The 14,869-nt window shown below is 35.9% G+C and overlaps 1 protein-coding gene across 2 annotated transcripts in view; it reads right to left on the bottom strand.

Annotated features, from left to right (window-relative positions):
• macrod2 (mono-ADP ribosylhydrolase 2) overlaps positions 1-14,869 on the bottom strand; it is a 477,335-nt gene that overhangs the window by 339,332 nt on the left and 123,134 nt on the right. For both annotated transcript variants that reach the window (XM_032552623.1, XM_032552622.1), the window contains exon 4: positions 1,893-1,922. In XM_032552623.1, the coding sequence (XP_032408514.1) occupies positions 1,893-1,922 (30 nt within the window). The remainder of the gene's footprint in view (positions 1-1,892; positions 1,923-14,869) is intronic.

Here is a 14,869-nt window from a genome sequence, read left to right as displayed (position 1 = left end):
AAGCCAAGGCACAAGCAAGGTTAGCCAAAGCAGTGAACAATGGCACTAGATCGTAAGCTAAATAGCAAGCTAGACAATGAAACAGCTTGATAGCAAAAGCAGCAACAGTAGACATGATTGCAACAAGCTAAATAGCTACATGGTGCAGTGCAGTCTGCAAGGCATAAAGATAGACTGCAAGTTAGATAGCTGAATGCCTAGACAACATTCTAGAGAGCAAGCTCAATAATTGAAAGCAAGGTAGGTAAGCAGGAAACCTAACTAGATACTTAAACTGTCTATTTCTACTCACCAACAAAATAGGTAGACAGCTAGCCAGACTGAGAGGTAGAGCTTAAGAAAAGCTTTAAAGCAAAAATAGTTACATAGTGATTAAGATAACTAAATAGCAACCTACACTGCAAGTGAGATAACCAGTTTGCTACCACAGTAAATGACATAGTAAATGTAACATAGCTAATATAGCTATATAACCTACACAGCTAAATAGTATAGCATTGAAAAAGAAAGCTGTTAGCTATTAGCAGTCAAATGCCAACTAGATAATCTGCTGATGTTAGAATGATATTTGCTTCATTCTAACAAAGAACATGGCTGATTAACTCCTGTGCTCTGCACTGTCGATAGGCTTCTTAGCTAGGCAGCCATCTAAAAGCTAGCTACAGTGAACACCAGGTGATTCTGGGGATGTGGAACCACAGCAATCCATGTATAGCTGAAATCCATGAATATGTGAATTCCCAATAAAAAACTGAATATTTAAGTAGTTCATACCCAAAATGCACTTTATTATACGCAGTTGAAACCATTTTAGCACTACTAAGTTAAAATCTACAGTCTTCCTTATTTCCATTCGAGGGTACAGCTAATTAGCATAAAAGAGAATTAATGGCACTGCACCTAGGTATTTCAGCTTTCCAAGCTGCATTGTCTTTCAAACAGTATGCTAAATGGAAAACAAGAAACAAATCAGTGGGAGATTTCCATAAATAATCAGGATTACATTCCACAGGAAAAAAAAAAACAAACAAAAAACGCACAATAGATGATTTGCGAATACTGAATCTCAAATAGGTGAGGGTTCATTGTAGCTTGATAGTTTGATACATAAAAATTTAACAATTTACTATTAAACTCTTAGCTCTTAGATAAATATTCATAAATCCAATATGACCCATGAAAAAGTGAAAGAGACATTAAAAAAAAACACAGTGAACCTACAGTTTATAAAGAATTTCCACAAATATATTTTAACATAAAAATTGAAAAGGCTATTTGGTTCACAAAAGAAAGCTCTTTAGTACAGCTCTAGACAGAAGACATATTACACACATCAGCAAACGCAGTAGGATACACAAGACTGAAGCAGATCACATTATTCCCACATGATCAAAAATTCCCTTTGGGAATAAAAATTAACATTCCATTTTTAACCTAGAGCATTTTATCCAGATCTGTTGTCACAGTGGTGAAGAATTATTATCTCAATAATATCACAGAAAATGTCTAACACCATAGAAAAAAGAAGAAAAAAAATAGAAGAAAGAAGAGTGGGCAGGAACCCCCTGCCTGCCTCCCCATTATTCTCACACCACAGTTGGCTGCCTTGGGTTTGCTTCCTTGCTTTGATGATAATGCTCTTTGGCAGGCTGCTAAAGTAATGACCACCTCTCAGTGGCACAGAGCAAGGTTACTCTGTAATATTCTGATCTAACAAAACATTTAGTTAGATTTAAAATAGGCAAAAAAATAAATAAATAAACAAATAAGTAAATAAATAAAAATTTGTGAAGTTCTCTAAATGACCCATACAACATTTTAGGCTGGTCTATTCACATACATAAGGAATTATGTACAAAGATTAAATATATTTAAATGTTAATATTACTCACCTCCACCTCCTCCCAGAAGACTGGTGTTTGCTGAAATGAGAGGAGAAAAAAAGTCAATACGCATATGAACAAGTGCCCAAATATTAATAAGACTTTTTCGGTATAGTTTACATAACATCAGAGCAATGTTTCAAATGCATAAACTGTCAATTATTTTTTTCCACAGTATAATTTATTTAACCTAAAAGCAAAGATTGTCAGATTATACTTTCCCAGTTGTAAAAGGCAAACAAAACAAAAAATAAATAAATAAATAAAAATCAATGATTACTCTTGGATGGAAATGGTGAAAATCATTTAAAAACCGACAAAAATAGTTTGTTTTGCAGTTGAATCTACAATCAATCAAACATTTCACTAGCTGTGCCAAACAAAACAAGTGTTTGTATTTTGATGCTTGCTACCTTCCAACAATTGTTACATGAATATGAGCCAATAGTTTGTCACATCTCAAATGTACAAAATGTGTTATTGTGTGTGAAAGTGGTTTAGTTGAACAACTACTGTACTTTAGCCATTTGGCAGCTAATGTGTCATTCTTTGACAGTGAATTATGATTGAGGTTTTTCTTTTCCTACTACATTAGTTGTGCTCAGCACAAAAATGTCTATATTACTTAAAATAGTAGTTGCATGTATTTTGCTGAAAGCTGTGTGTGCTGATATGAACCTTATGTGTAAGGAGCATAAAACATGCTTCAGTGAAAAGGCATTCGTTACTAAAATGATTGTGGCATTTATTAAAAAGGCTCAGTTCTTTGATCTGATACATCTGCAAAGCAAAGCAAATACAAGAAAGTTCAGCTCACAAACACTTATCATCCCTTGGCAGACATTAATGAATGACACAACATACCATTTCTGCAAGAGGAAACCCAAGTAGAGCATCATTAAAAATTAACCCATTTATTTTCTTTTCGTTTGAGCAATCCATTTTCACATACGACAAGAAAGATTAAAAGACTTTTAAGGTACATCTGTTATTTTATGAAATTCAAAGTAGGTAGCAGTGACGCTTGAAGTGTAGTTCATACATCAGAGATTAAAAGAATGGTTTTTCACAATATCCGATTAATTATCTTCAGATAGAGCTGCAGAATCAGCCCTGTTCAAAAGCTCATTTAGTCAAAAATGCTTTTTTTTTTCCCCCCCAGCAACAGATAATAAAAATGAGCCATTACCAAAGAAGTCCTTATTTATTAGTGTTTTTAGAGTCTAATTTACATAAAGGAAGTGACATCTGGAGTTCAATCTGCTCATGTTGGATTCTGTGGAAGCATTATTCTCATTTCAGACCCACAAATATGAGTGGGCCTGACAAAGAAAACCTTCCTACAGCAGGTTTTTATTCATCAAAGGGCTTTTGTTGCGCATCTGTGTGGTCTTTGTGCGCACATACAGTATGACAACTCACACACACATAAAGCAACAACTCAAACAGGGATGTACTGACAATCCACTGTCATGTTTACAATAGCACCTCTCCAGGTTTTTCTGTGATAAAAAAGACGCTTATGCTCTCGCAGCCTTTGTTTAGCTCTGGAATCTGTCAGCCATCAACAAAAAGCACATAACTCAAATGTGCATGCGTTCCTGAGCAACTCTGTGTAAATGAGAGTGGTAAATTTCCTGGAAAAATTTGACTCTTTTCTTTTTATTCAGGAGACATGTCTAGCTTTTACAAGAATTGTTAGGAATAAATAAATAAATAAATTTTCCTTTAATATTATTATAATTGAGCCACCCTTTTGTGTTCTAGCAAGATAGCATGATGACCTGATAACTGCCACCTCCTTTTTCATGAGAAGAGAGAAAAAACACTGTAGCTGTAAAAGGTGGAGGAGGATACCACATCATCTCTAGTGCAAATTGTTTGTTGTAAAATAACAGAAAAAAGATGGAATTATTCATGTTGCATTGTTCTGCACTGATATAAAACTGAAATATATTGAATTTCTGCTTAGGCATTGCCCTTAACATCAAACTGTATGGCACATTTGTATTTTCAGTAAAATCCAACACTTTCAAAGTCAGCTCAAACCCAAGCCAGCGGCATACTGTTTTTCAACATCATCTATCATCATTGTCTGGTCTCTTGGGGAGTCTTCCTTATTCCTGAGCTATTAAAACACTGGGGTTTAATTACCTGACATTATGGAAATGCATGCCAGAGGGGGGCACTTCATTTACTCCACACCTAATCAGAGATCTGAGATGTGGTTGCTAATCAGACCCAACTCTTCTGCATGTATATGTATGCAAGGCAGCATGGTGATAGCAGGGTAAAGGGTGAGCTTGGGCTTGAGATATAAAAGGATTTCTGGCTACTTATGATTGGGTATGTTTTTGTCAATAGGAGAGACATGCTTACTTCATTGTTGTGGCTTTTTAATAAGAATGAAAACAGAAAAAAATTACCTAAAAATGTACACTTCTTGCTGTAACCTCACCTTTAATGATCAAAACAAAACAAGTAGTGGTGGCTAGTCTTATAGAACAAAACGATGCTACCAACCCACAGAATATGTGCACTCAACCCACATACAGTGGATATGTCTCTATTCTTCTTAAGACACCAATTTTGTGTAATACATAAAAAAACAAAGCCCAAATTAGCACATTTTAGAACTTTATTTGGCCTATAAACTGTACAACTCAATAATAAATAAATTGAATTTTTAAGGAAAGAAAAATAAAAACTTTAAGTCTCAAACTAAAACTTTGCTGAGGCATTTCTTTAATGGAATGGAATTATAGTCCAAAAATGCTTTATAGAAATTTCAAAAAGTGTTTAAGGCAAATTATCTTGCCAAACTATCATCTAATAGCCAATATAAATGAATGTATGGGAGATAGTAGTATTTGCCTTCATAACTCTTTTCTTAGAGCTTTTTCATCGATTTTGGATCAAAGTCCAGTTTGTGGTCATGTCAGTGTCATGCCATATTTACTCAACTTGATGGCGTCTTTCTGCACTTTCTATGGTGTATCTCATTTGTCCATCCCTTCTCCTGACTTACATCTTTCAACAGTGAGATCCCTTTTATGTTTTGAAAGTATTATGCAGACCATAGCTTCTGTAATGAAATGCAACAGAGAAAATATCAGGTCGAACAAACTATACCAATGACCATAATTAATCAGTATATTCTGACTCCTATTTAATGTTCTTTTAAATGTGGTGGTTAGTTCTGAAAGCCAAGTCTCCAGTAATTAGTACACATTTATACAGCCATGTCGTTATAACAAATATTATTTATCTTCTTTTAAAAGATTTGCTGTTTTCTTTTAAATTGAGGTTTAGATCACATTAAAGAGTGATGTGTTGACTTTTTACTTCCTCAACAGACACACCGTCACAGGACATAAAAATCTGAAATCGAATGCAGATTTGCTTCTCCACAAGAATGAAACAATACCTGGTTATTATCCTTGGTGCAAATCCAAACAAAAAAGAATCCATATTTGGCCACATCTTTCTCACAATCAATATTTTATACTGTGTGTATTAATTATAAAGCAGCTTTCTGTGTTGTTTTGTTCGCCTTGGGCTCAGACTGAGCATCTTGTGTGGGATCAACACATTTATGCCTTTAGAAAAGCAATGGGGGAGTAAATAATTAGTATTACCAGAAGACCATTATCTACTTCTTCTAGTGGCTGAGTGTCCACATGTGGAGCAGTCTCTTGGAATAAATGGTTAATAGACATTTGAGTTTACCACCCTCTTTTAGGGCCTGCCCCAAGATAGATTTAAACTTTTTTTTTTTAAACCACATCTTCTGCTCAACAAAAACTAAATACAACCCTTTGCATTAAACAAAATAAAGCAGTATACGAGAGTTCTGAACTTAAATATTTCTTTAGCAACAAAGCTAAGCCTTGAAGCGTTGCAATGACCCAGTTAACGAGAGGAAAGTCTGAAGCCAGCAGAGTAGGCTTTAACGTGTAACTGTGTGTTGTGGCATCATCCCTGTGGTAACCACAGCAAGGGTCATAAATCCCAGTGGAAATGCTCCCCAGATTGCCTGGGGACAGTAAAGACTTGTTGGTCCATCAAGCTCATGCCAGCACAGTCACTGTGAGGACAAGAAGTTCCTGTAGGGAGAGAAACTAGATACCACTGTTGAAACTCTTCAAATCAAGCAAAATAACAGAATGTTAGTCCATGACTGTGACAGGGGTGTTTCTTTTTATTGTGGCCATATGGAGAATATGCTGTGGTCTGATTTAAATCTCCAAATCATCTTACTATGTCATGATATCTTCAAATCATTCAAACAAAGGGCTTACATGCCTCAATTGTGTTAGCACAGAGAGCACTTAGGATTCGATCACTGCTGCGTGTTTGGTGTTGTCACCTCATCCTTAGATCATGCTTGTTAACTGGAAAGCTCTAGTGCATAACCACAAAACCTCAAGGCAGTAAACAGATCTACTGTCTACCTTCGGGTCTGTGCCACTTAACTGAACCTTCACAGTATGCTTTGTCAAATGCACATGCCTTATCCTCAGTGTGCTTCTCAGTCAGCTCAGAGTATACTCTGCTGTGACTCTGGGATAAAAAGGAAAGGAAGAGAAACTAATACAAGATTCTGGTGCAGATTTTCTGCTCTGCTTCTAAATTATAATCTTAGTGCAAATATTTTTTAAAGAAACCAGAAGTGCCACTATGGTGTAATGCTATCAGCCTTCCTACATCTGACCAAATTTAATGCATTTCATCTGAACTTGTACAATAGATAACATTTCATTTAAAAAAAGAAATTAACAAGCCTAAACCAATCTGATCTGCATCAACAGACAAAGAAACAACCTGTGCTATTGCATATGTATTAAAGATGTAGAATTAGCAAGTTTCTCTTAGTAATCTCTACCAAGTTGAGCTGATACCCTCTATAGTCTAGACTAGAGACTGAAGAAAGAACACAGTGCTAGCTGAGCTTTACTGAAGCCATGTTGAGCTTCAGTGAAGCTCAACATGGCTAGGAAGTCTGAGGAAGCATAAAGATGGCAAGGTCTTAAGCAGATAACGGGCACTCCACTAATTTTAGGCTAAAAGGTGTTTAACCATTTGATTATTTTACCTGCTTATTTTACAGTTCAGAAACGAAATTCAGCAGGCTAAGGTTTTAAAAAAACAGTCACAAATCTATAGTCCTTAAATCGTTATTTTGTATATTGCATAATTTCAGTTACTGCCAATATGAAATTTCATAGTCGTAAACTGACTAAACTTGCAAGCTTTCCGGGAACTTAATAATTGGAGTGGCAGGAACTAAAATAAACATAACATCCATTGCATCTACAGGAAGCATATCAATAAAACTTTACAACAATAAAGAAATGATTCTGAAAACTAACAGATAATAATTAAAAGACTGGACTGACAAAAGTTGTTAGATATTCTTTTTTGGTCTAACAAGAAAGGTCAGAATGTTGAAGTTCAGACAGTTAGTTGATAAAAGCTTTGTTATTTTATTGGGGTTTTATTTCCAGGGGAACATTGTCCTGTAGTTCCAGCTCTTTCCTTTCCTTCAAACCAAAAAACAGACACACGTTTTTCCACTCCAACAGTTGTCTTAACAAGCCCTGAGATTGTGTGACTTTTCACCAGACATACAAATGTACACACAGCATCCTGCACACATTGCACCTACACACCAAATGGAGCGATTGGAGCTAGAATTTGATACCTAGAGCGAGCCATCTAATGTTTTAGGAGCTCTGTGTTTTATTGAAGTAATTCCGACCTTTAATGACGAGGGACCGCTTCGCCATTTGTCTCGGCTGAAATTCGAACAAATAGAAATAAAACTTAAATGAGCCATCAACTAAGAAACGAGAGAGGAGCAGCATCAATAGTATTTCTTATTTGTTGCACATTAAAAATGCATGTCACACCACACATGCAGCCCTGCCTGATAATACTTGTTGGCATTTTTTGTTCTTTATTGCTTTTAGCGGCCCCTGAGGAGACCGACTGAGCTAGACAAACTAGTGGGAGAGCTGGCATCATCACAGAAGCAGATTTACTCACAATGATGCAACTGTGTCTCAAACAAATGAAGAAAATATCACACTCAAATATAAGGTGGATAAGCTAACATCTCAATAATAAATATATTCATAACCACCTGAGCATCATCTTGATCCAAGCAGTCAAAATAAAAGATTTACTACTGATAATATATTTAATACATGCTCTTTTTTAAGGCTTTAGTGACAAGTGACAGCAACATTGCTGTGTGAAATATTGAGTGTGAATCTTGTGCAAAAATTAAGTAATATTGCAAGAGTATAAATCTGAAAATGTTTTGAAGTGCCCATGGGTAAGCACTGTAGTGATATGGTGATAAAACCTCACCAGTGGACTAGAAGGAGTTTATCCCAGTACTATAATTCCTATTACATCACACTGAGACAAAAACAAGATCTCTTACCTCCATTACATCAACATTTCCAATAAATTTAATCAGCCTGGGAAACATTTTTCACAAGTTGATTTTGGAAGGAAAATCAATAAAAGAAAATGTTTTAAAAACCTGAAAAAGACTAATATGCATATAAAAAAATATGCTTTCAACTGGACAACGTTTACTGCTTGTGGTTAGAAATAAATAGTTTTCACACCTTTCTTCAAGAACTTCAGCTCTTGTCATGTCAGAATGTATCGAAGTGACAACAAGGTGGTGTCACCGTGATTAATCCCTCTCCTCCGCACGCTTGTCACCGCCATAACAAAGCAACAAAACCAGATGCCAAAGCCAGCCCACACATCTATTGTTATAATTATCTGACCTTCACATCCACATTAATGAGCCCAGGATGATCCCCCTCTCTTTCATCATTTGGCTTTCGAGCCCTCCTTTTATCTAACAAGGTCACCTTTCACAACGCGCTGCTTCGCCCTGAAATACACATCCCCCTCATAAATATACATCCACCTGCATCTGCTCAACCCCTCCACCCATTCCTGCAATGGGCGCTAGCAGAAATTACAAGAAAATAAAAACGAAGGTGGGATAAGTAAAGCAGAATTTTATACTTCTTCTGAAGTTGTGCATCAAGGCAACATGAACGCCACCACAGTAAGAACACAACAATGACTTCTACAACTGCAATGTTATTTAGTAATTGCCTTAATGCAAAACTTGTAGTGTGAATGAGGAAGACTTCCTGCATCGTCTCCTGAGACATGCTGCAGAGGGGAGTGGGAGAGCAGAGTTCATATGATAATCTGGTTCCACTTTCCCAATCATAAACCCACTGTGGTTGACACAATAGCTAAATGAATGTGGTTTGTGAGAAAACCACAAACACTTTGTTTGAAAATAACATTATTCAATTTTGGTTTTTTGCATGTCTCCCTTTGTATTCCTTTTTTAACACTGCCTTGACATTTTTATTCAATAGAACAAAAAAGTAGTTCATAATTGAGAAGAGGGGAAAAAAGGATACATATTTTTAAAATTACTCTGTTAACAAATAAAAACTAAAAGGGGTCTTGCGTTTGGGTTCAGCTCCCCTGAATTGATATGCAGAATATACAGGACCACATCTTTCTGCAGTTGCAAGTGCAAGGCTTTTAGACTGTCTGTGTCTCTGCACACTTTGCATGTCTAGAAACAAAAATTTATATCTGCTGTTTTTTGTAAGCTAATTCAAACTGGAATAAAATTGGGAACTGTTAAACGTGATTACATTTCACCAACTTTGCCTTCTCTTCACCGCCTTCATTATTTCAAAATCCAGTTGGGAAGCTCTTATTTGTCTTTTCTCTTGCTCCATTTCATCTGTATGAACATTCCCTCAGATCATTGGACCAGTACCTTTTAGTGGCATTAGGGACATGACATAAACTGAAGAGACTATGGAATTCTTTACAATTGCAAAATCATGTATCTGTGCCTACGTTTTTAGCCATTTTTGTTGCACAGCTTTTATTTGTTTTATATAAATTAATCTTCTAGAACCACAAAGCAAACTGAATAGCTTAATTATTATGCTTCATTCTTGTTAAAACAAACTGAAAAGTTTATAGCATATAAATACCTTTTCAAGGCTCTCTATACAAGTAAGATTGTAAAAACAATTTTCAAAACATTTATATGAAAGGACAATAAATAGATCACTAGCATGTTAAAATCATTGTACATTTTATCTGGTGAGTGATGAAAACTGAAAGTGCACAGTCAAAACAAGGATCAAAACTGCAACACATACCAAGATAATTTAGCTAATGAGTGCACGCATGCCAAGTTTGAGGAATTTGGTTAAGATTATATTGGTTTTTATTAACCTTGACAAGAACTAGTGTCAGCACAAAGATCCAGCAGGATTTGGCCCAGCAGCTGCACAATCATTGTGGTAAATTTCCGGATTAGTCTCCACTTGACCAATCTTCCCTCCTGGTGATCAGCTTTGCTGATACAGAAAAGACTTCCAGGCACCTTGAGGGTCCTCTAATATCATTAAGCCCAGCCAGGTACCACCCTAGCAGCCAGACAGTTTTCTTTACTACATTAAACACAACATGGCTGGACAGTTTTAAATTGGAAATACTCTACAATTTAAGTACATCTTCTAAAAAGGCTTTTCCTTGACATACCACTACATTCCTTTTGTGAAAAAAAGAATCTGGAAATGAAGGCTTGAAGGCTGGACCAACGTATATATGCTCACACTTAAAAGTCCATATAGCCTGAGTGCAGACCAGTGCATTAAGGAAGAGTGCACTGTCTTTTTTAACACTAACTGTATTTTAACTTCTCTTACTTCCTTAGCAAAATGCACTTAACAGGTACTTAAGAGAATCCATTCCCACCAGCGTTTATTTGATCATAGCGCCCTAAGTGTTGAGGTCATGTGTGAAGAGCACCCTGGAGGTAGAGGTTTAAGTCACAGGAACTCATCTCTCTGTAGTGCCAGGAACACTCCACAATGATCTTGTTTTCTCCTTATTGAGTGCAGACTATTAGACAGATTAATTAAAGGCAGTTTATCAAAAAGAGTGTCCATCTTTTAGCTTCACATTTGAATCTGGATGGAGGCATCAGTACGAGAAAGCTGATAAGGATTTAGTAATGTACAACAAACTATTCAAAATAACAATCTATAGTATTTAATAAGAGAATGAATATTTTGTTAATACTCAATTCTTAGCTGCTTTTCTTAAACATACAATATTTTGGCTTAACATGTTTCATATACTTTTCTTCCAGAATAATAAAATAATTAGTGTGCTCTATATCAAAACTAATATACTTGTTAGTTTATCAATATAAATGGTAATGTCAGCGCTTAAATCAAATTTTCTGAAAACCTCATATTATACCACATTTCCTTTTTATTAGGGATGCATCGATGCCTATACCAGCATTGGGTATCAATCCAATATTATGTGCATGTACTCAAACGAAATAATTAGTGAGCTCTAGATCACTGCACAGAAAAGTGCTCCAATATTACAGGATCCAATACCAGTGAGGTGGGAGCTTAATTTCCCTCTAACAGACAACATCAGTTCTAAAAAGACTATGCCAAATTTATAAACAAACATCAATCCAAAACTTACTAACTTTGCAGATTTTTTTAAGAAGACAGCCAATTCACTATAAGTAGCATATAGAAAATTACTTCCATTGAATGTTAGAGAAGCTGCTACTCTGTCGGATATGAATCAAAATACTGTGTAAAATGCACTCAGCAAATGGCTCCGCAAAAATAAGAAAACTGGGTAATGACCAAAACTACACCAGTATGAAATGATAAAGGGGTGTCTGGTAGTCAGTTGGGAATGTTGTCTGTGTTTGCAGTGGCTTTTATGTTTCCAAGACTGATAACTGTATTAAAAGCATCAGAATGATCTTTAAATCAAATTCTTGTCAGCTGCTCCAAAATTAAACTGTGTGTATACAATGTAGATGAATCAATTAAATCAGAAAAATTGAAGAACAGACTGTGACATGCATGTATTTTAACTTTTACTAGGAGTTCACATTGTTAGCTAAGTTATCATAGCTACCTGCGACAGCAATGGGATTTTTTTCCGTAGATTCTTAACATTACCAATCTGCGTCCAAGTGTTCCTATGGCTGGTGAAATAACCGAGGAAAGAGAGTGGAAACTGAAATGAAAAGAGAACTCGAATGTCTTCAGTTAGACCTCCTGCTGCTGCTGGAGCTCTTCAAGGCACCAAGACTTGTGTTATATTTACTGTAACAATATGTCTTTTAAATGTTTTCCAAAAACACAAACTGATGTCTTCACTCTAAAGCATTTCTGAAAGGGGCCATATTGAGCAAAATGTAACAAGCTCCACTTTTCCGTTTAAACCTTAAGTAATCATAAAAATACACATATTGCTGTACACTAATGGCATTATGACTACTTAGTCCAATCCAATATTACAATCTTATGATTCACCCATCCTAAGCTGTATAATTTTCAGTGATGCATCTTAGTGAGGATGGAAGGTGGGTGGGCAGTGAGTGTCAATAGAGCATCCGAGTGAATGCCAAGATGTGGGTTTTCTATGCAAACCTTTCCATTGTAATGAGATGAGCAATATTACAGTAATCAACTTGTCATTCAGTGTTCTTAATGTTCTGGCTGATCAGTGTTTATAAAACACTGATCCAATGAAGATTTGGACAGTTTAATAATAAGCAAAGGTATTTCCCCAATTATGATTTAATGACATCCTCATACACATCAAGAAATAAGTATAATTTTCATCTACAGCAACTACATCAACTCAGTTCTGAGTCTTCCGTTGATTTTGTCAGCTACAGAACAGAAACAATAGCAATGAACATAAAGTCCATGAAAACAAAATGAAAACTGTCAATCATTTTCCTGTTTCACAGAAACTGAAATGCATGTGTTGTCTGTTGGTCAGAAAATCAAGATGTAGACCAGTAGAGCTTTTGATAGATAGTTTTGATAAATATCACAATACAGTTGAACATTTCTAAGACCACATCTGTTTTAATACAGACATAAACATATTAAATGAATTACAAAACATGAACAGATTTAATTAGAAAAATTGTGAAATAGACAATGAATTCACATACAAATTGCAAGATGTTATGAATAATGACACTTTAAAAGTGAAAATATGTTTGAAAACCAGAAAAAATTGCTAATGAAGTTCACACTTTAATGAGCATTTTGTAAAAATGTTTAAATACTGATGTACTGCCTGTAAGGATATGTATTGTCTGTCTCTAGTCTGCCTTTAATGCTTGTACCGAGCTTTTCTGTTGTTCAATAAATAATTGAAATTTTGCCCAGCATTCGATGCAGGTATACATATAGATTGAGTAATATAATGCTTCCTTTTAGACCACAAAAAGACACTGAGGCAATTTAACTTGGCAGTTGCCTCCATAAATAAATAAATAAATAGCTGGTAAAACCAGCTGTGTACGACATGACAGAACTGTGGAAGACTGAATAAAGAGTTAAAAGGAGTAGCAGTGGGGGTTCAACTACCCTCCTTGTATATTTTTCCAGGTTTTCACACAGAATAACCCAATCTTTATCCACACTCAAAGTAAGTCTACTCTGGCTTCATAAGGAGGCTTTTCTGTTGCTCTCTTTGCTAAATGGATGTGAGCCATTTCATTCAGCTACTAGACTGTAAAGAAGGGCTACACTTCACATAAAGAGAATAAAGGCTTGATTAAATGGATTTAATGTTCTGATTTAACGAGAGTGAAATGATTAATGTCACTGACTTAAAAAAGCAAGGATTTGTGTCATTAATATATTTTGAGTGACGCTTTCAAAAATGACAAGTGTCTTAGCCTTGAAAGGAAGACACAAAGCAAAGCAACGGCTGTTAGGTGGTACAACCAGTTAAGATGAAGTAAGCTCTCAGGTTCACAGGAATGGGATTTCAATCTTTTTTTCTTAACTAAGAATCTCTTCTGTTATTGGAGAGAATGTTTCACTCCTGTCAAATTTAGGAGTAAAGAGAAAATATATCTGGAGAGGAGTTAAACTGAAGTTACTAAAAGAAAATTCAGGGAATATTGAACCTGTCAGAAATGTTTAGCACTCCTCCATCACTCCCACCTGCAGTTCAGGTTACCCACCGAAAATACCACCCACTGTTTTCTGTGGTAGATTTCTACCCAGTATTACAGATTTGTCCCAATCTTCTGTAGCGGAGACAAGGGGAGCAGAAAAACCACCATGATTCCTGCCAAAGAAAGTAACATTTTGCCATTGCTGCTACTTGTGAAATGACAAAGTATTTTCAGAACTCATTTATCGTGCATCTTGATTGACTGACAGGTTCCGACATGGAACGGGGGGTTGAAGGAATCATACCGGCAGAACAGACATGATGCACAACAAAGCAAGGAGAGGAATAGCAGCGGATGAGATTGCAAGTGCTCACTAGATTGCTGGGATCTGTTCTGGAATTGCACCGCTCATGGTGGCAGCATATTGCAGTAGCTGTTGCCTTAGTATTAATGTTTGTTTTTTTGTAGACTTTTTTTCATTTTTTGTTTGCTTTTGAGGTATCACTTAATTTCTTGTGCTTAATTTCTTTGAATGCTGTGCAGCTGTAGGGGTTTTTATTAGTATGTTTTTACTTCTGGGCAGTTATTTGTATTGTTTTTACAACTGGGAGAAGCTAATTAGCACCAAAAACCTGAACTGTGACGTCAAATCCCAGAGGAGTTGAATAGGCCTTTTCATGAATGCAGAGCAAGACCAAAGAGGAAAGGAGGAAAGGAGGAAGCCCAAACCATCTCTTCCATTAATCATAATGATCCAGGATCATATCCCTGACTTCAATGTCTCTCTGTCCAGCATTCTTACCAGCTGGCCAGACAAATATTTAAATAGGAGTAGCAAAAGCAAATGAGGTTGATTAATAGTGATAGTGTCATTCAGAACATGTTACTGTGGAATATTCCTTTCCACAGCATCATCAACCATGATTAGACATATCAA

Source organism: Xiphophorus hellerii, chromosome 22 (assembly GCF_003331165.1).
Source record: "Xiphophorus hellerii strain 12219 chromosome 22, Xiphophorus_hellerii-4.1, whole genome shotgun sequence".
NCBI classification, from domain to species: Eukaryota; Metazoa; Chordata; class Actinopteri; order Cyprinodontiformes; family Poeciliidae; genus Xiphophorus; species Xiphophorus hellerii.
The sequence above is the reverse complement of the archived record's forward strand: the minus strand, read 5'-3'. Positions and strand labels throughout refer to the sequence as shown.